Raw genomic sequence first — 20,924 nt, forward strand, 5'->3', positions numbered from 1 at the left:
TTGTCAAATATTCCACAAAACGACGTTACCAACTCGTATTGCTCTAATGCACGCTGTTCTAGCAGGAAAACTCACTTGTTTTAAAGTTTTGCTTGAGATTTGTATGTTTTTTGGTCAATTGTGTCATAACATGTTAACATGATGGGTTGAATAACAATGACAGTAATGTGAGTTCAGAGAAGCCCCCCCGACCCTTTGGTGCCTCTGAGTGGTGGATGTAGAAGTACTGTACTTAATTAGAATTTTGATGTACTCGTACTACTTTACCTGAGTATCTTTAGTTATGCATGTACTCTCCTCCACTACATTTTGGAAGCCTATATTGTAGTTTTTACTCCTCTAAATGTGATACATTGAAGTATATTTTGATGCCGATACTTTTGTACTTATACTCAATTTTGAATTCAGGACTTTTACTTGTAACAGATTATTTTTAGAGTTTAGTATTGCTACTTTAACTGAAGTAAATAATCTGGGTGCTCTTCCATCACTGCTTACAAGAAATATTAAACAAGAACTCAGATATGGAAACGGAACAAAGAAATCAGATAAAAGATTTGCAAGACAAACACGATAAGGGTACAAATATTTGCGAAACAACACGTGTTGACAATAATAACAGGAAACAGCATCTTTGAAAAGCAATTTAATTCAGTATAAAAAACAGGGAAAAAAATAAAAATACAGCAAAATGTCTACGTACTACAAAAACATTGGTGATACTTTTCAGAATATGTTCTCTCTCCTTGAAGGCTTGGTGGTTAGCTCAGTGATGCGTTACAGTATTTCTAGTAAATGGACTCAATAATTGCTCATTTTTTTAATCAAATGCCTGTCGAAGCAGACAGATGGCTTTTACAGCCACTTGGAATACACAATGAGATGCTTCAAAATGGCTGCATGTCCAAACAGACTGGAGTTAAATGACACAAATGCAATTTTCCTTTATAAATAATTGTCTTTTGATGAACACAATATTCAATTAAAAAGCTTATTGGCATTAGAAAAATATCCTTTCTGCTTTTTTTGATGCACTGACGAATAAAATAGTGGCTAGCCATGAGTTTGTCTTCCTTTCTGTTGAAATAGTATAAAAATCCACTATATATAAATATAAATATATACAAAACAGTCATACCCATCAAAAAGGGGTATGACTGCAAAGTCAGTTTCTACAGAATTGAAATTATTTTTGAGGGGATTTCTATTACAAGTCTAAATCAAATGTGTATCACAGCACGGAGACAGAATATTAGAAATGCATAGTTTAACTCTGAGTGTGATTCTGTGAGGAGGGAACAAAGATATCAGAGGTGCAAGCAAAGTGCTGCCGGAACTGTGTGTATTCTCCTGCTGCACATTTAGGCAAAGAGAATAGAAACAACACAAGAGGCCAGAATTAATCAAGGAGAAGAAAAATAGAAATTGTGATTCCTGTCACCTCCCCTGGATTGCTTGAAATTGTACAAAAGGAGTGAAACACGGCGAGAATAAAGAGGCTATGAAAAGAAAGAATGGTGTAATGAAAACAAAGTGCTGCCGGTGTGTCTTTGCAGGCCTCATTCCAACGGGGCCCTCAGAAAGACATTGTGGATTTGTGTACCATTCAACAACAAAGGATGGTTAGATTTAAAAACTTTGGATCAAAGTCTTTGACTTCCTGTCTACTCCACTTCCAGCCATTTACCAGGGGCCCTTGACCGGGCCCTTGGGACTGTACTCCACTTGATGGCTCATACAGTCCCCTGGATTACACCGGCCGTCGCTTCCCCTTTTCCCCGTCTGCCCAGGGGAGCCCGAGACCCCAGGAACACCCTGCTGGCCCACGGAACCTGGGGGGCCAGTCTTACCGTAGCCTTGGGGCCCGGGCACACCTGCAAGAAGGGACATAGAATGATTGACGCACGATGCTCCATAGAGAACTCATGTGGAAAGTTAAAGGAATAGTTTGGGTGATATGTCAAACGAATCATTTAAGCTTTATCTGTACTTATAACTCACTGTTTTTGCACCAATACGATGCAAACACAAGTAAATAGTTGATCTCATTTATTAAGTGAGCATGGGGAAACATTTCAGAACACTTTTGATCATTTGATGTGTTTGCTCTTTCAACCAAAACCACTTGTTGACCCACAATACATAAACGCTTTAAGTAAAGTGATTTAAACTAGATGATGATTACCGATTAAGAGCGATGCTACATCAATATCCTAATAGCTTGCAATGTACTAATCAACAACCAATGCAAACTCTAACTAGCATAATGTATGTGATGTTGGCTCATTCCTAGCAGGGTTTGGATCAGGTCTAGGTGTATTATCTAGTGGAGAACTATTACAGATATAAGTGCCTTTTCGAGCATTGCAAAGGAATTGGCAGCGCCGGCTCGGTCTTTGGTTGGATCGTATTTGAATCTAGTTTACTCGGGTTTGAACACAACATGGCTGCCTTTACTACTTCCTGATCCCTGGTCCAGTGGGGTACATTACCTGATGCTCCTGGAGGTCCTATGTCTCCCATCTCTCCTACACCCTTATCTCCTTTTACTCCCTCTGGCCCTCGTGGTCCTGCACAAAGACACATGTGGTAAAACGTTTAGAGTTAGCTAATGATGACACCTTTGTCACTGTTATGGTGCTTGAAGGACCCTTGGTATACCGGGGAGTCCTTGTCCTCCTGATCGTCCTTGTCTTCCAATCTGCCCCGGGGATCCAGGTGTCCCCTGGCTCCCAGAAACACCTGGAGTACCGTCTTTCCCTGGGGACCCGGGCCGGCCTGGGGAGGCCACCGACTCTGGCATCTGCATGCGAGACAAGTAGTAGGCCATTCTCTCTGGGGAGGGAAAACAATGAAGTAGCAGTAAATAACAGAGGTGTCCCAGAGGAGACATGGACTAACTCTTTAAAAAGGGGAAAACACAACTACTCGAGAAACTGCAAGGATATACACAACAACATTCACATAACAAGGCACATGCCCTCACCATCGAAGATCTTGATGACCTGCTGGCGGATGAAGTTCTTGACTTCATCATAATTGACTACAGCCTGTTTAAGAATCGAGAAAAAAGGAGGGTAAACAATAATCAAGGAAGATAATTAAAAACTGCATTATTTACAAGAGCAGATGGAGCGAGTGAGCGCCTCTGGCCCCTGTCCTCTGTGACATCAAACAAGCTGGGTGTTGCATTATCTGGAGGATTAACAGTAGAATAGAGGCGTTCAGGCTCCAGTGCTGTGTGTGTGACGAGTCTGTATCTCACATCGTTTCCTGGTGACCCTTGAGATCCAGGGATCCCGGGCGAGCCGTCTGAGCCGGAGCTCCCCCTCTCCCCTCGGGGTCCAGCACGGCCCATCATGGGCTGAGCATCCTTGGTGTGGTACCCTCCCCCGCCGGGGAGTCCGGGTCTCCCTCTCTCCCCTGCTTGACCCCTCTGGCCTGTAGCCCCAGCTTCACCCTGTGAGATGGACGGTGATGTTTGAAGTTAAAACACAATCTCTTTCTCCCATTAGAGCAGTACCACTACGCTGGATGAGAAGGACACACCTCTGTTAAGGGTGTCAGTGGTTTCATATGAACATTTTATTGACATTTCAGCAATGTTTCTACTGAAATGTATTTTCTTTGTGTTAATAGCTTCAAGGTCATGTGACCAAGTGACTTCAAATCATATATATCTATATATTTATTATTATTTTCAAATAAAACTAACGGGCAACAGAGAATGCCTTTTACCATGCCCTCTTTATTCAACATACTATTCTATGTTGGCTTTTGTGATATTTAATAAAAGAGCACATGTTAAATGTGAAAAGTCACAGTAGATATATATATTAGTTGCAATTTGGTGCTATATATATATATATATATATATATAAAAAAATGTAATACAAAAAATATATTCTTTTTTTTTTTTTTTTAAACACCTTGAATTTCAGGGGGGACGCGGGGCTCCGTTTGCGGCGCAGCGCCCCTCCAAGACAATGGTAGGGGAACACTGCATACTATGAAGTTTTTTTCCAGACAATTTCGACATACTGTATATTATGGATTTAAAACATTATTGACCTTGTGTTTTTTTTCAACCTACATTTTTCTTATAGTTTCGCCACTATTTTGTTTATTTCTGATAATTTTAGAAATACAGTATGTTGAAAAGTCATGGCATAGTATTTCATAAAGAGTCATAGTATTGTATATTGTGGACTCTAACGCAGCGTCCACACGGCGGCGTGCGTTGAAGCTTGCCGGCGGGCGTGTCTGAAACTCGACCATCAACCAATCACATGAATCTCCCGCTCCGGACACACAAGCACGCGGTTTGATTGGCTAGAGCTTGTACTGGCATGTGATTTGATTGGCTGACGCTTCCGTCGAAGCTTCAAAAGTTGAACATTGCTCAACTTTTGAAGCGAGCAACACGAGCAAAGCAAAGCGACGGAACCACAATGCAGTTCGGCAAAGTGTGACGTCACCCCATTCAAGGTGAATGGGAAGAAGCGTTGAAGCTTCAACGCACGCCGCCGTGTGGACGGCACAAAGCAAATCATCGACTTACTCCTTATTTCCTAAGCTAGGCTAACGGTTGATGCTAATATGCTTCATATTTAATAAAGAGATAGTGGTATCACTCGTTTCATCAAACTCTCAGCCACAATTCTTGTCAACTTTTGTATTCTTTGTCTCTTTGCTCTTTCTATTTAATTATTCCTCTAACTTTGAGGAGCATACGAAGACTATCCTCAACCCTATTCACCGAAGCCTTTCAGACAGCTTTTGGGTACGTCTATATCACTTTCCACACAACAGGAGCCCACAATTGTGCTTGTTTAAATACAATACAAAACTCCTGCTACATTAGCGACAGTGATTTATCAAGGACAAAGCAGCCCATAATGGACGTCTAATGTTTACACGTCACCGACAGACAAGCGGCTCTAGAAATAGAGAGGAGGGAGAAGAATAGAGGAGTCCGTCCTCGTCTCTCTCCTCTTCTGTGCAGCGAAAACCCTGACAATGCCGTCCTGTCAGCGTGACAAATGGCCTCATCTAGCATCTCCCCTCTGGCTTAATAGCATTATCCCAGAGGCAGAGAATAACTTTATCACTGCATCCACCAACACTACTGTAAGCCGGAGTCTGAGGAGAGACCCAACAGGCTCACAGGCCGTTTGGAGAGGGGTGAAAGGGGGTGAGGAGCAGAGAGGGTGTCAGTGGGAGGGTCGGAGGATGAACTGATGACTGTGTGGGTAGAAAAGGAGAGAGTAAGCGTGTTCAGCACCAAGTCTCCTTGAACTAAAGAGAAGAACAATAGGGGGCACCTTTGTGCATGCAGATTCAGGTCTACGGAGGTGATACAGTTTGACGACACACATAAACGACCGCATCATATCTGTACTGCCTCGAACCGGCTCTCACCTTTTGCCCCGGCTGCCCATTATCTCCTGTTAGGCCTCCGGATCCCTGTCAACAAAGAAACATCCATCAAAGGAAGAAAACGAAAAATTCAGATCACCACAACAAATGTGCATTGATGAAGATAAACACCAGATTCAGACATGACTCACATCTTTGCCAGCTGCACCATCGCTGCCTGGCTCGCCCTTAGAGACACAGTTCAAGCAGGAGAAACAAAAGTGAGCTATATTGGCATTGGAGCAGTTCAAATGTGGTTTAATTTCATTTCTGAGGGTCGACATTTTGACGTGGACAGAATTATTATAGGGGTACCAACCAAAGGCCCTGGGTGCCCAGGTGGTCCGGGGGCTCCTCCCATCCCTGGAAGACCCCTCTCCCCAGCTTGGCCCTGGTCTCCATTTATACCCTACAGAGGGAAGATGGAGAATTCAAAGTCTAAGATGCTCTTGTTAAACATTCTCTCAGACACGACAGTATAGCTCATAATGCATCGGTTTCACACGATCTCAAGGCACGTTCATTTCAACTTGTGATTTTTAAAATGTATCCTTTGTTCTGGTCATCATCCATCATGTTTAGCCTCTGTAATGATTGTCTTTAAGAATAGTTAACAACAAACCTCCAACACATATTAAGCTACTAAGAAACAGCTCATGTTCCTCTTTGGGAAAGATTCAGCTAACCCATGCCCTGTTTATTAAAATACGATGGTCACGTGTTTCACTGCATTTCTCTCACCAGTCCTGATGGACCAGGTGATCCTGGTGGTCCAGCTGCACCTGACGAGCCCTAATGAGTAAGATACACATATGTTATTCAAGTTTAAAACACCAACTTAGTAGATGTACTTAAAGGTTAAAAGGGCAGTGAACTTACAATGTGGCCGGAAGGTCCAGGTCGGCCCGGAGGTCCTGGGGTCCCGGGGTCCCCCTAAAAAGGTCACAGATTGACCTTTAGTAATCTCCAGAGTTATGGATTTTCATTTGAATCTTTATAGAAATAAACTTGGTGTAATGATAGGAATACTCACATCATGTCCTGTCCTGCCTGGTGGTCCAGACGGGCCTGAAGGTCCAGATTCACCCTGAAGGAATGAGATAGTAATGAAAACGCATGGGATGACTCAAAACAACGAGGTAGCACACTGACAACACTTGTGTCATGACATCATTATCAGTTTGATAACACAACAGGCAGCAAAGCAACGAGCTGTTGGCTCACCTTCTGTCCAGGGAAGCCAGTATGGCCGGTTTTCCCTTTGAATCCCTGAGGGGACACATCAAAGAGAATTAGATTGGTACAGTATCAACATTCACAAAGTCGATGCTGGCAAAGAACAGGCAGACGTGTCTTTGAAATCCCAAACACCTGCTCTTGGGTGGAACTCAAACTGAGATACAGAGGGAGTCAGAGAAATTAAATCAAAAGAGAAGTTGACGACGGCATGTGTCGGTGTCGGGAATTAAAAATGCAAAGATACTAATAGAAGATATGAAGCTTAGCAGTTTCAAATGAGCTCACTAGTGACAACGGCCACATGAACAAGACTCACGATTGCACCTTCACGAGTCACCAAGCTAATTTGATTTGGGACGGTTGTTAAAACCATATAAAAGTCATGAACGAGTTAATCACACCCGTCTTGAAACGTTTCTATACATATGCATTCAGGATCAATCCAAAATGCAAGTCACAATCTCAAGAGGACAGAAACTCCACCCATCGTTGGCGATCCATCTCTCCATTGAGAGCTTCAGATAGGTTTCCAATGAAGAAGGTTTAGTCATGCAGGCTGATTTCCATAGCAGCTAGTGGAACTCAAGGTGAGCCGCGGCAATGCAATTCTAAAGCATTGTATCACAAGTATGCCCACCGCTATGTATCTATCAAAACAAGCTGCTGTACAGTAGGTGAAACATACAGAGGGCATTGCTGACGGGAATATTAGGGAGAACACAAGATTTGCATTTATCTCTAAATTATTCAAACATTACATTACATTACGTTGCATTTAGCTGACGCTTTTATCCAAAGCGACTTACAATAAGTACATTCGACCAGGAAGACACAACCTTACACAACATAAACATAAAGACACAACCCACAACATAAATAAGAGTTTGCAAATGGCTCTGAGAGGATGTGTTGAAATGCACATGGGTTTAAGAGGTTAGCATGATAACATTGGCCGATTAGCCATCAACACAAAGTACAGCTAGGGTTAGGTTGATAATTCTTTCGCAGGTATTTGGTATAGACTTAAATAAAACCTGAGCTGATAATGGTGCTTTAGGATAGGTGAAGTGAAACATTAATAAGTACAAATAATCCCGATGGGGGGCATTCATTTTAAAACAAAATCCCATGGCAATCCATCCAATCGTTTCATGAGGAAATTAACTCAAAACTACACATGTAGAACTCCTGATTAGAGAAGTCATGCTCATGGCTAAACACTCAGTATAAATCTTTTACATTATGAATTAAAAGCTTTTTTTCTGTTACTGTCTTACTGTCAATGCTTGTTTTCATAACACATATTCCTATAGGACGCCAAATTATTCAAACCGATTGGTAGATCAAATATGATTGTCTATATTAAGATCTGGTTTGAACAGCACTTCATGCCTAATTAACGATGTGTTTTGCACTGGACACATCGGGTCATGTAGATGTAAGAGGTGATTCTTACTGGGATTGCTCTCGGTCCTGCTGGGCCTGCGGGGCCTGCCTCTCCCTGATGAAAAAAAAGCCAGTGTCAAAGGTTACATGAATGTATTTAACTATTACACAAACTATAGCATGACCTCAGCGTGTCTGCCAGTGTATAACTCACCCGCAGTCCTGGTTTCCCATCCTTTCCATCCAACCCCTCCATGCCAGGGGGGCCCTTTCATTGAGACAGACAGAGAAGGCGAATGAGAATTCATTTTATAGATTCTTGGAATTAGTCAAACTTGGATAATATGCAGTATTATAACACACCATGAGCCCAGGGGAGCCTGAAGAGCCTGGAGGTCCAGTTGATCCCTGAGAGCCGTGGGTGCCATCATTTCCCTATGGAAGCAAGGGTTTTCAGTCCAACACATAATCATTTTGGAATCAAAGATAATGCTTAATATGCTAAGTGTACTCACTTTTTCACCTTTGAGGCCTGAGAGCCCTTCCCTTCCACTTTTGCCTTCAGGACCTGGTCCACCCTAAAAATACACACAGTGGCAAAAAAAGTTACTCCAACTAATCTAAGGGCAAGAAATTGTAATAATAAAAAGGTACAACATGTACATACTGGTGGTCCTGGGAAACCTGGTGGTCCTGGGAAACCCTTAAAATAAAAAGAGTAACATATGAGTGTGTGTGTACTGTCTTCATAAAGAGGACATTTTTCTGTCATGTGATTTTTATACCGCATCTGCTTTGGGCCCGACAGGCCCTGCTGGTCCGGTGACTCCTTTAATTCCCTGTAGACACAGATAGGATATACATTACTGTTGGTTTATGATAAAGAAGTGTGTGATGATAAACGAGGAAGCCAGGCTTTAAATATTGCTGTGCACAATTTACGATGAAACACTGACCGTTGGGCCAGCTTGTCCTTGGTTCCCGGGTACACCAGGAGGGCCCTGCAGAGGTGAAGGTAATGTTAGCCACTAACACTAGCTCAGATTCATTGTGCAGTATATATTATTGACGGTGTAATGGCTTACTGATTCTCCTTGCTGACCAGCGCTTCCGGGGCTCCCACGTACGGCCTTCATTCCCTGACAAATACAAATGGACAGTAAATCACTGTAACCACCTGTCCATTCATTAAAGATGTCAGGTGGCTGTCAATCACATCCTTCTTTTATAATGAGGAAGGTGAGAGCAACTTACAGGAAGTCCAGGCGGTCCCATGCTACCTGGATAGCCAGATGTCCCAGAAGTGCCCTGAGGGGGAGATCATATAATACAACAATTAGATAAAGAAATCTACACGTTATGATATCAAGGGAATTGAGTGGCAGATATTTACCTGTTCGCCCTTCATCCCTGGCAGGCCTGATGACCCTGACTCACCCGACTGTCCCTGAGAATGATTGGAGTGAGGAATGATTAGAAAAGGAGGTCGAGGATATGTATGATGTGATACAGTATGTATGTTCTCCAGCCAAGGACGAGGCAGGTCAATATCAAAGAGAGGAAACAGCTATTCCTATCATTAATTGTGGGACAGTGGTGACCATTGCATGTATGATCTGTGTAATGTGTATTTGTAAAGCGCTTTGAGCATCTGGAAAAGCGCTATAATAAATGTAAGGAATTATTATTATTAATTCACCGACAGACATTATTGAATGTTTATTTTAAAACACAGTTATTATAGCTACGGCCAATTTCCAACGCCAGTACCTAAAAGTGTCTTCACGAAAATGAATACAAACCATGTTCAGAAATAACGCAGTACATTTTGTGTGCAATGTTATAAGAACAGCATGAATATTTCTTTACAATGTTTGGTCAGTAAAGGCAGCACATTCAATATGTTAGCTCCTTTTGTTCTTTTCCAATAACTTATACAACATTGTGTCCCGCCTCTCTTCCAGAAGTCATTTATCACTTTAAGACATCTAACAAACAACGGAAATATATGTGGGTTATTGTGTTATTGTCATACTGCAAACTTTACCTCTGCAATGAATAAATCTGAGAAAACACTGCATGTTTGTAAGCATTAATATGCATGTGCGAGTGTTCTGTGTAGCCTAGCAACAGCTGCTGTATGTGGAAGACAGACGAATGCTGGAAGAAAAATAAAACATATTTATTTTTGAAATGGATAAATAGAATATCAGTAGGTGCTTTCTTTAAAGTGGTAGCATGGGAGAAGGATAATAAGCTGTTTAACTAACTTTGTTTTAATAAGAACGATCCCTTAAGAATACATTTAAAAAAAGAAAAGTGTAAGAATGTCCTAGTGAGAGTGATAGAGTGATTTCTGAGGGTTGTAATCTCGAGAAAGTAATTAGTGATTGATCGTACTGAGGAGACACTAATTAGCATCTCATCAGTGAATATGAGTGATACATGCACAAACAGCCTAAACAGATTCACCACAGCACACAGCGGAGGCTAACACCCGCTATAACATGCTACTATGCGGCGAATTGATTCCATGCAGCGCTCGCACGGCTCCTTCATTTAGCATCGCTCTTCTGCGAAAACAATACATCTGTGTGAGGAGGAGGAGGAGGAGGAGGAGGAGGAGGAGGAGGAGGAGGAGGAGGAGGAGGAGGAGGAGGAGGAGGAAGGGGAGGGCTCTGTCTGCACGGCAGTCCCACTCTCCATCACTTAGACGGCGGAATAATTGAACAACTGGAGAAAGAGACGACCAAATCGTTTCCTCATCTGAAATAACTTTCATCCAGAGCCACGGAGAGTTGACAAAGATGGCATAATCAAGGGCTGATTGATTTAAAAGATGAAGAAGCACAAAAGAAAGCCACAAGAAGAATTGATTAAGATGAACCGATAAAACGTCCACACTGTTTCTTTTAGTGAATTTGACTAGCATAGAAGTGTTGTTTGTTTCTTTCTCCTCAAAGAGAATGATCTTCTTCCATCACAGATTAAAGAATAGAGCGGATACGGATGAGACATTTTTTTTAAGTGTGAGTCAAACTTACAGGTGTACCAGGTGGGCCCTGGGGACCTTGGAAACCAACAGGTCCCTGTTGACAGAAAACAAAGTATTGGCAAGGAAATGTACTCATCTTAAAGCAGGTTTAAACTCCCTGAAATGCAGTAATTACTACACATATGTCAATGGCGATGGCGTGTGGATCAGAGTTTAAGATGCTGGTAATGTTGGGTCATTGTATGGTACATCATTTCCAGCAGGGGGCTCTGTGAAATCATGAAGAATGGCAAACACAAACTCTTCTCAATTTTAAATCTGAAGCTTTGAGACAAGTCCCAGCGGTGCTGTCCTAAAACGTTCAAACGAAAGAAAGAAATGGAATTGAAAATCTTCCCTGACAGAAGCACTGGCTCACTTATACAGTGATTAGAATGCACTTTATAGTTCTCCAACGCCTTTGGTCTATAATAGTTTTCAGAGTGACGCAAAAAAAAAGCCTTCAAAGTACTGGAACTGTAGACCTACCTCACATTAGAGGAAGGTTTTAGAATACGAATCCACCTCCACTGCTCTGTAGTGTTGCCATTAAGAGGATGGTATGTTTTGAATTAAGCCATGGGAAAATACTCAGCTTTCTCTCCTATAAATAAGCTCTATGGCAGCCATTTTGCTGGAATGTATAGATAAGAGACATTCCATTGCTTAATCTCACCATGAGTCCTGGTACTCCAGCTGAGCCTCGCTCTCCTGGCATACCCTTTAGTTCAGATGAAGAAAGAAAAATGCTCATGTTCAAATGCATACAAAAGCAAACCTAACGCACTCATGTAAAGCTAAAAGTATGTTTGCATCAGACTCACTGGCTGTCCTCTCATTCCTTCTGATCCGGCCGATCCTGGAATTCCGGGTGATCCTGATCTGTCGTACTATAAAGGTAGAAACATGAATACGTTATGAAAAGTGCACATTTGTTTCTGTGAATGTCCTCAGAATGTGATAAAAAGACTATTAACTGACCGATGGTTGTGTTCCCTGGTCTCTTTGCAGTCTCTGCAAACACTGGAAACACACAAGAGAATCAGAGTAATGCCTCAGAGCCGGAGCTACATGCTGTCGGATGGATCACTACATGCAAGCAATGCAAGTTACAATACAAATTAAGGTATGGAAATGTATATCCATAAAAGCATAACAACACATATATTAGTGATGCTTTCATATGATTCTGGAATCTTCATGTCTCACCTTGTCACAGCTGTCCAATGGGGTTACACCAGGCTTACCCTGGTCTGTGGAATCTTCCTTGACACCGTTTGGGCCTGGCACTCCAGGAGATCCTTGGGAACAGTTCCCTCCACAGCTCTCCTGCGTTGAACACGGATAGAAACATACATTCATATATATGCAGTATATATACACACATGCCCAAAAACCGGCATGGCAAAGAGAAAGCAAAGTCAATGGATACGATAAATGCAAATTCACCAAAATATATATTTCTTACTCTAGCACTTACATCACCAGTATCTCCACTGTCTTGAGGCAGCCGCTGTGATGCAATATATCCTGACTAGAGCGGGGGCAGGGAAACAAATAACAATTACTATTTATTTTATTGCATCAAATAGAATAGTTAAGGTAAACCTTTATAATCAAAATCAAATCTTTGATCATCTACAAATGCAATACATATTTCCTAATGTTCTTACATCAAATAAAGTTCAAAGACAGCTTTGTCTCAGTTTCTTTGAAGACTTTACTAATTCCACAATGACAAACTCTTTTTCAATTGTATGTAACTCATGTCTGTTATTAGCAATGACATCTCTTTTGAGGTCCCGTACAGTTGAGTGATGCATGCTCATTCAAACCAGGATATACCTGTGCATTCATATGGAGGAGAAACAGCTATACGATATTTGTGTTGCAATTTTATATATTTAGCTTTTTAAAAAGTTCCAAAGATACTGTTACAAAGAGTCACAACTTTTCTTAGCGACATGTCCTTGTAGGACCATCTCATTTAGTAATCAGGACAAAAGATGCAGAATAGGCCTTTTTCAAAGATACATTGGAACTTGTAGTAGTAGGAAAAGCACAGGTGTGTATATATTGACATGATTAATAGCTGAATGCTGTTTGATGGTATGATTTTTGCTCGCTCACGGTCAATCTGAGACTGTTGAAAAGGATGGAGCCATCATTAGTGTTAACATTAACATCTCTGCTTTTCCTACCATAACTATACGAAATGTCTGCTTTGAGGACATTTAACCCCTCATTCAGTAGGCTGTATAGTTCTGAAACTCCTTGCTTCTCTGTGTCCTAACTCAACAATACAAATACTTGTAATGGTTAATTGTATACATCCTGGTCTTTATTTTTTATGATAACCTGAAAATCACATTTTAAAGGGATCCTACTATACTAATGTTCTGGTTTCATAATAATGACATGTCTCCATGCTTTAATGTTCAAAAAAGCTCTTTATTTGTCTCATACTGCCTGTGCTGCAGCACCTCTTTTCACCCTCTGTCTCAAACCAGAGCCCAGTCTGCTCTGATTGGTGAGCTGGCTGGCTCTGTTGTGATTGGTCAACCGCTTAGAGATGTCCCGCCCTTTAGCCTATCACGTACATTGTGTTGGCACACCAATGTAGCCAATAAAAGCACAAGTGTTACATAGTGATATCACTATGAGATATCACTATGTAACAGGGTGGGACCTTTGGGATTAGCAGACCATTTACATGCACAAAAAACATAAATATATATAAAACCAAAAAAAGCACGTTAGGGCCCCTTTAATGTTTTTGAACGAATTAAAAGTATTTCACAAATTAAAATACAGTGGCCTAAGCTTATTCAGCATCACCGTATAGAAACAACTAGGTTTATTAGTTCTGGAGTCAACCATTTTTACTACAACATATGCCACAACTTGATTCTCATAAAGTGACACATGTGCACATTGTAATCAAATAAAAACAGATATAAACAAAACAAAACTCAGAGCCAAATTAAACTAATTTCTTTGAAGCTGCAATTTAAATCTGTCGAGACCTAAACTCTGTTCCAGAAAACCTTAAATGCAAGGCATATAATGACACATACACACACACACCACCATTTTTGATATGGGCAAGTACATATAAAAGAGAAAAAAACCAACAATCAAATGCCACAAGGGCCTGTTAATATGGTGTTCTGAAATGAAACCACTCACTCCACAAGCCCAATCACATTTACAGTGCAAGGCAGTCTGCTCCCCATCAAAGCAGTGGGACCCTTTCCACCGAGTCTGTCAATGGCACCTGGCCTGGTTTCAAAGTCATTACAAACCCATTGTACATTGTTCAAGTTGGAGCCATTAGCTAGAAAGGCTATTTTATGCTCCGCGCCATTGGCTTTTTGTTTTAACGGGCACACGGCTTTTGTGCATTTACGGACTATCTCCAAGAGAAGCTTCTCTACAATAATCTGTTACTTCAGCATGTTCACTTTTGCCTCACTTAAAAGGGATCAGCAAATTGCAAACCTTGCGTTTTTTCCGTGCAACTTGTTTTTCAAAGACTAAGACATTTATGAGGTTTCACAGAGATATGCTGTGAGTGTCATAATAACTGCAGAACCACGGAAAATAAGAGGCATAAGTTAGTCTATATACCGACATTAAGGTCAAATGAGGGATTCAACTTGTCCACTTCTTATACTGTATACTGCGCATACATTCATCAATTCTGTAAAAGAGCTTTCAGTGTCTCTTCCTTCTAACCATGATTCATGGATACATTAATATATACACAGATCATGTCCGTCTGTATGGCTGTAGTCATGTCGCCAGTGGAGGTGTTGCTATGTGATCAATCAACACCTTTCTGCACAGAGTTGACTTAAGTTCAGTCTCAAATCATTTCCAGTGCTCTACTGATTTACCAGCACCTCCCTTTCCGTCTTTAAACTACTACTTTCATTCCTGTTGGAGGTGAAATTCCCCTTGAGTGTTGGCCAGGAATCAGCATCGATGTTCCTTTAATGAAATTAAGCCATCAGCAGACTTGAAAGAAACAAAACTGACACGGTATACAGTCAGAATCCACAGGTGACTTCCCAACACGTTGATGTTGTCCTTGCACTTACTTTAGGTAAAGTAGCTTTGGACACATGAGACCTTCTGAGATTTTAGAACAGATCTGAAGGTAGATGCATAACAGGTTGAATATACATAATGGGTTTTACAGCTCTCAATCTCAGTCACCATAATAAAATACAGGCATACACAGGAGACCAAGTTATACATATACTTTTGCGTCAAATGTTTTACGTGTGCACCCTGTGTTACTTGCTTGTATCCCTTCAATTAATAGTTATGACCTCGAAAAACTTGGGACCACAACCTTCTTTTTTTATAATCACCCCTTCCTGACATATGCATTGATTTGGTGCTTTTGCATGACTTATCGTGCCTCCTCTCCTTCCTTTACTCCCTAATTTTACTCACGCTTATTCCAGGTATCCCCTGTATCCCGTCGTTTCCAGGGTTACCCTGAAAGGAAGGAACTGAGGTTGAACTGGTTTGCTGCCCATCAGCTAGCCACTCCCATCTCCACCATTAGCCAAGGCAGAGTCAAAGGTCATGATGATCACCCCTGCTCCCTCTTCCACCAGGTCTTATGAAACTTAGTATTTTGCATTCAGCCATTGTTACAAATGCACCCGTGTCAAGGACATGACCTCTTTCATCACCACTCTAGATGTCTTTGTACACCTTTGACTTTCACACAGATCACAGTAATACCTTATTTGAAGGTCTGCTCAAGTTTAGAAATGAATCAAACTTCAAATAACCACCGGTTTATTTTTTTACATTTAAACTTAAGACCTTCAAATAACTCTTCATGTCTTGACATTCCCAAAGCTTGCTCAGTCGCTTCCCACAAAGATAGAGCTTGAAGCACCTGACGGGTCAGCAGACATCATTCCACCCTGATGTCTAAGACTATTTAAACAAAGCTGTTGCACACAATCAGTATTTGATGTTGCTCCATTTCCTACATGCACATTATGAATGTTATGTTTCCCATTTAGTTGCAAAGCATGTCCTTCTGAAGGACACCAGCTGCCCAAGCTGAAAGCCTACATCATGAGTAGCATGTCGTTTAATCCAGGCTAAAAGAGCAGCAGAATTGAATTTAGGTTCTTCTTTCTCTTACCTGTATTCCTTTCACTCCATGAACACCCTCAAGCCCAGGGGGGCCAGGGGGGCCGGGAGGTCCTGCGGGGCCCTACAACACACAAAGACATAGCCACATTTGACATACAGCTCAACACAAATTAAGAATGCTGTGAAGAATCTTTGCGACGTAACAACAGACACAAAGCTATCAGAGTTATCAGACACGACAGCTGGCTGGCGGATCAGACCTGGGGCCCGGCCTGCCATGCGTTTATTGTAGTTCCTGGAGCTCCCTGGAAGGCAAAAGTGGTCAGAATCAGAGGAGCGCTGGTGCTTGCAAAACAGACACACAGCGCACAGTGTGAAGTTAGGAATAACGCGACAAATGTCAAAGAACACAATTATGCAGGAGGGAAATAACCAAGCATGAACGTAGGTTTTTCTGAATGTGTCGCCTGTGGAGTCGTAATTAACCGTGTGAGTGTTTGTTCAAGAAATCAATGTGTATTCAGACTCCTGTTGCAAGGCATCAATTCGCTCGATGAAATAATTGTATGTCTAGATGTTTTCAGTGTGTGTGTGTGTGTGTGTGTGTGTGTGAACATTTCTACTCACAGGTCCACCGACGACTGAGTGCCCAGGCGTTATGCAGTTGCACTCTCCAGGTTCACCCTGAAATATACATCAAGAAAAGACCCATTTAAAAAGGAAAAAGGAAACTTTTTGCACATTTTTTTGCACATGCTGCATGTCGTCATTCCGCAATAAAACTTCAGAAGGGTCGCAACTCTTTGAGCTTTAAGGACTATCGGTTCAGTTTTTTTTAATCTGGAAATCTTACACATCAAAAAGACAGTCCAAACTGCGGGGGACGAAACGTTTTTTTATAATACTTTGTGATCTGGAAGTGTTGCATTACACGAAGTCCCTGAAACTGTAATGTAGTGAAGAGTAGAATGAGATCGATGATGCAAAGAAAGGTGTGATTCGCCTCAAATCTGTAATACTAGGAACCAAAGCCTTATCTTGCTTATTCTATCTCAGTTATTCGGAGAGAAGTTGTATTTGTCCTCCTTCACTTTACTCCTGTCTCACCCCTCCCACCCCTCCCGACCCTGGAGCACTGCCTCCTCTGCCCCTTCATCTCTCCCAGCCTCTCAGTGACAGGCTGGACTGGTGGCTCTGATGAATGCAGTAATTAATAGTCTCACACAATTTCTCTCTTAAGGCCCCGAAACTCCTCTTGTCTGCCAGCAACAGTACACTTGTCACCTCCTCTGCTACTCTATCCGTGGCCTGGGGCAGGTGTGTGTGTGTGTGTGTGTGTGTGTGTGTGTGTGTGTGTGTGTGTGTGTGTGTGTGTGTGTGTGTGTGTGTGTGTGGGTGTGTGTGTGTGTGTGTGTGTGTGTGTGTGTGAGAGAGCGCACGCATATGTGTGTGTTTGTGTGTGCGTGAGACGAGGGGAACCATCTCTTGCGATTACCATCTGTTCCACCCCCGTATATTCAAACCCCCCCTCAGATCCCTTCATCCAAACAAAACGGTAGACTTACCTTGTCCCCCTTAGCTCCATCATATCCCTGCAAAAGAAGGAGACAGCCGCACACACACACACACACACACACACACACACACACACACACACACACACACACACACACACACACACACACACACACACACACACACACACACACACACACACACACACACACACACACACACACACACACACACACACACACACACACACACACACACACACACACACACACACACGCACACACAAGCACTTAGTTACTCTTGCTTTGTTGTTCCAGAAGAAAGCTCACGGGGCAGTGAGCAGAGCGCAGATCAGGGAGCAGAGGATGAGATGGGAGCAGACATTGCCTCTGTTATGGATCGAGGCAGACATCCTTGGTTACAAATGACGCCTAAATCAAGGACAATTCCCAAAGAAACTCACAGAAAAAAATTAACACCGGGAACAGACGCTAACACAGAGGCAACAAGTGAAAGTTTACCACTTTCATTTCTTCAACGTTTCTTCAAATGGTGGAGAAAACAACATGCAAATGAAACAATTTAGACAATGAAGGAACACAACAACTCACAGGTTTGCCGTCGGCTCCTTGAAGCCCGGGAAATGCATCTGTCCCCTGGAAAAGTAAATAGGAACAAGTGTTTGACGATACAACAGAATGACATAATATATTCATATGTAACATTATGCATTTATGTCTAACCGGGGGGCCTGGTACTCCAACGCCTTGAGGCCCTTGTGGTCCTTGAAGCCCGACTTCACCTCTGGGGCCCTAAGACAAGGAAACACTCACTGTCACATTGCTTTAAACTGAATTAGGTAATTTAACTGCATATTGCTAAAATACATGTGGCCTCCAGCTCTCTATTGTATGCTACCTTTTCCCCATCAGGGCCAACCGGTCCAGTCAATCCTCCGGCTCCAGCAGGTCCCTGAACAAAACAAACCGATGAGAGACCACGGCCTGAAGATACAGAGTAGAAAAATATGACTTCAAATAAATATAGTTTCACTTACTACAAGTCCCGGAAGCCCTCTTGGCCCCTCTTCACCCTACGACACAAACGGAAAGACAGGCAGGGGGTTAAGATGTTAAGGTTGTTCTCGGAGGATACAAAGATGTGTATATTTTGGTGAGGTGTGTGTGTGTGTGTGTGTGTTTATAGACATTGTATTTATTGGGATAAAGCCCTTCAACGGGGGTCCCGACAATAGCAACAACTTACAGACATACATAAACAAAAAGCAAAACATGACAAACCACGTTATAGTCTGTTAAGTAACATTCAAGTAATAAATACAATTATTACAATTTGAGAGACAGTCAAGCAGATCAGTTTCATCAATATCAGTTTCATCAATAACAAGTGCAGACCAGTTGAAAGTGAGATGATGTGAGGTGTGTGTGTGTGTGTGTGTGTGTGTGTGTGTGTGTGTGTGTGTGTGTGATAGAGCTGCATCAGCATCAGTCTTACTTGTGGGCCCTGAAGGCCGACTCCTGCAGCTCCATTACCTCCCTACAGGGGGCACACACGACACAGATAAGAGTCTGTCAGTGATTTATGATCAGGCACAATCCTCCGAATGTATTTATCAACAAGTTAATAGAATAAATGGACATTCAAACCTTGCTTCCTTTGGGACCAGCGGGCCCCTGAACACCGGGTAATCCTGGTTTTCCCTGAATAGAAAAACATTTGAGATGATCATCAGCGATTTGCCTCGAGCCAGATGTACATACATAAATAAAATACATAATATGTACATTATGAATACATAAATAGAGAATGTCCTCACATTTTTGCCAGGCTTGCCTTCGCCAGCAGGACCTGCATCTCCTCTCTCTCCTTTGGGACCTTGCACAGCTACACCCCCACTCACTGCAGGGCCTGAAGAAGGACAGCTGGTACAAGCTTCACCCTGGGGAAACAGAACAAATCCAAACCATGATCCAGGGACCTTTTTGAAAAAAACGATCTTATATTTAAAAATGCTAGAGGCCCCATTTTGCCACACAGTTTCCATTTTAAACTACTGGACACCATCATAGGTCTAGAAGTGGGACGAGGGATGTACAGCATCTTGTGTTGCACTGTTGGAGGAGCCTGTGACCTAAGATTTTCATTGTCATAACTACACTGTAGCTATGCACACATGACAATAAAAGCCTTGAAACTTAAATCGGTTATTTGAGGTCTCAATGGATACAGGGCCGAAAGTTACAACTCTAAAACAGACCCAACCACATGTAGAGCTTCATCATATATTGTGGAAACCAAAAATGGCTGTTAAAACTGTACCCCCTTTACAATTGAAGCAATACATATTATTTATAAAATCCATTTGCAGATACAAAAAATATGCAGTAAACAGTTTGGGAACTCCATACCTTTTCTCCCTTCAAGCCACTCAGTCCGTCCCGACCGGCCTCTCCAGGCAGTCCTGGGGATCCGGCAGATCCGTCCAGTCCGTTGTCTCCTTGTCCACCTTCTTCACCCTGGAAATATAAAGATTTAACATTCAACTCAATCTCCTGTAGCTTTCATGAGTCCTATATACAAAGGTTCTATATAGGCACTTGGGAGTAATTGGGTCCTAAGCACTTCTGCTGTCTAATGGCCGCTGCGCTGCATTGCCCTCATACTGAGGTAACTGCTCATTACAATGTCCAGACCCACTGCCATAGCGCTAGCAAGTCAACTTTTAAACTATTCAAGAATAATAATATTAGAAATATAAGTTTTGCAAGAGTTTCATGAGGAAGGAAAGCACTCCTGTGTTACGGTGAATAACATCGAATGTGAACAAAAACTATTTGTTCGTAAGTTTCTTTATAAGAAAACTCCACATGGTACGATCAATTTCCCTCTGCAATCCGTTCTGTAGACGAGCTGTTGATAAGAAAGGAAATCATTACTTTCCTTTTTATAATTGGCTGGTTTGAATTTCTGAATTTGATTATGAGATTACTTTTACCGTTGAATAGCGATGTGAGTGGTATCAGCCTTAGAAATCCTCTCATTCTGCTTTGAAGTCGAAGCAAAAGGATTGTGGGAGAGCTTCAAGGTAATTTAAAGTAGACGGACTCTGTTGATGGCAGATTTATTTCCCAGGTTTTCTGGGGCTCAAGCAATGTGAATGTTCCTAAAAACTTGGTGAGCTGAA

General features: G+C 42.0%; 1 protein-coding gene across 3 annotated transcripts in view; it reads right to left on the reverse strand.

Annotated features, from left to right (window-relative positions):
- Positions 1 to 631: 631 nt before the first annotated feature.
- Positions 632 to 20,924, reverse strand: part of col16a1 (collagen, type XVI, alpha 1) — a 67,238-nt gene continuing 46,945 nt past the window's right edge. For 2 of the 3 annotated variants that reach the window (XM_034094529.2, XM_034094528.2), the window contains exons 30-70: positions 20,149 to 20,256; positions 19,557 to 19,679; positions 19,387 to 19,440; positions 19,235 to 19,276; positions 18,777 to 18,812; positions 18,638 to 18,691; positions 18,463 to 18,531; positions 18,331 to 18,375; positions 17,770 to 17,796; positions 16,832 to 16,888; positions 16,465 to 16,509; positions 16,254 to 16,325; positions 15,542 to 15,586; positions 12,558 to 12,611; positions 12,287 to 12,406; positions 12,059 to 12,100; positions 11,902 to 11,967; positions 11,754 to 11,798; positions 11,088 to 11,132; positions 9,437 to 9,490; positions 9,298 to 9,351; positions 9,129 to 9,182; positions 9,000 to 9,044; positions 8,829 to 8,882; positions 8,711 to 8,746; positions 8,559 to 8,621; positions 8,407 to 8,478; positions 8,258 to 8,311; positions 8,114 to 8,158; positions 6,643 to 6,687; positions 6,452 to 6,505; positions 6,298 to 6,351; positions 6,160 to 6,210; positions 5,738 to 5,827; positions 5,571 to 5,606; positions 5,422 to 5,466; positions 3,266 to 3,460; positions 2,987 to 3,050; positions 2,662 to 2,835; positions 2,493 to 2,570; positions 632 to 1,874 (exon numbers count right to left, since the gene is read on the reverse strand). In XM_034094529.2, coding sequence (XP_033950420.1) covers positions 1,684 to 1,874; positions 2,493 to 2,570; positions 2,662 to 2,835; positions 2,987 to 3,050; positions 3,266 to 3,460; positions 5,422 to 5,466; positions 5,571 to 5,606; positions 5,738 to 5,827; positions 6,160 to 6,210; positions 6,298 to 6,351; positions 6,452 to 6,505; positions 6,643 to 6,687; positions 8,114 to 8,158; positions 8,258 to 8,311; positions 8,407 to 8,478; positions 8,559 to 8,621; positions 8,711 to 8,746; positions 8,829 to 8,882; positions 9,000 to 9,044; positions 9,129 to 9,182; positions 9,298 to 9,351; positions 9,437 to 9,490; positions 11,088 to 11,132; positions 11,754 to 11,798; positions 11,902 to 11,967; positions 12,059 to 12,100; positions 12,287 to 12,406; positions 12,558 to 12,611; positions 15,542 to 15,586; positions 16,254 to 16,325; positions 16,465 to 16,509; positions 16,832 to 16,888; positions 17,770 to 17,796; positions 18,331 to 18,375; positions 18,463 to 18,531; positions 18,638 to 18,691; positions 18,777 to 18,812; positions 19,235 to 19,276; positions 19,387 to 19,440; positions 19,557 to 19,679; positions 20,149 to 20,256 — 2,757 coding nt within the window. In that variant the 3' untranslated portion in view covers positions 632 to 1,683. The remainder of the gene's footprint in view (positions 1,875 to 2,492; positions 2,571 to 2,661; positions 2,836 to 2,986; positions 3,051 to 3,265; positions 3,461 to 5,421; positions 5,467 to 5,570; positions 5,607 to 5,737; positions 5,828 to 6,159; positions 6,211 to 6,297; positions 6,352 to 6,451; positions 6,506 to 6,642; positions 6,688 to 8,113; positions 8,159 to 8,257; positions 8,312 to 8,406; positions 8,479 to 8,558; positions 8,622 to 8,710; positions 8,747 to 8,828; positions 8,883 to 8,999; positions 9,045 to 9,128; positions 9,183 to 9,297; positions 9,352 to 9,436; positions 9,491 to 11,087; positions 11,133 to 11,753; positions 11,799 to 11,901; positions 11,968 to 12,058; positions 12,101 to 12,286; positions 12,407 to 12,557; positions 12,612 to 15,541; positions 15,587 to 16,253; positions 16,326 to 16,464; positions 16,510 to 16,831; positions 16,889 to 17,769; positions 17,797 to 18,330; positions 18,376 to 18,462; positions 18,532 to 18,637; positions 18,692 to 18,776; positions 18,813 to 19,234; positions 19,277 to 19,386; positions 19,441 to 19,556; positions 19,680 to 20,148; positions 20,257 to 20,924) is intronic. The other variant, XM_034094530.2, reaches the window with a different exon arrangement.

The sequence above is a fragment of the Pseudochaenichthys georgianus genome, chromosome 11, assembly GCF_902827115.2.
Source record: "Pseudochaenichthys georgianus chromosome 11, fPseGeo1.2, whole genome shotgun sequence".
NCBI classification, from domain to species: domain Eukaryota; kingdom Metazoa; phylum Chordata; class Actinopteri; order Perciformes; family Channichthyidae; genus Pseudochaenichthys; species Pseudochaenichthys georgianus.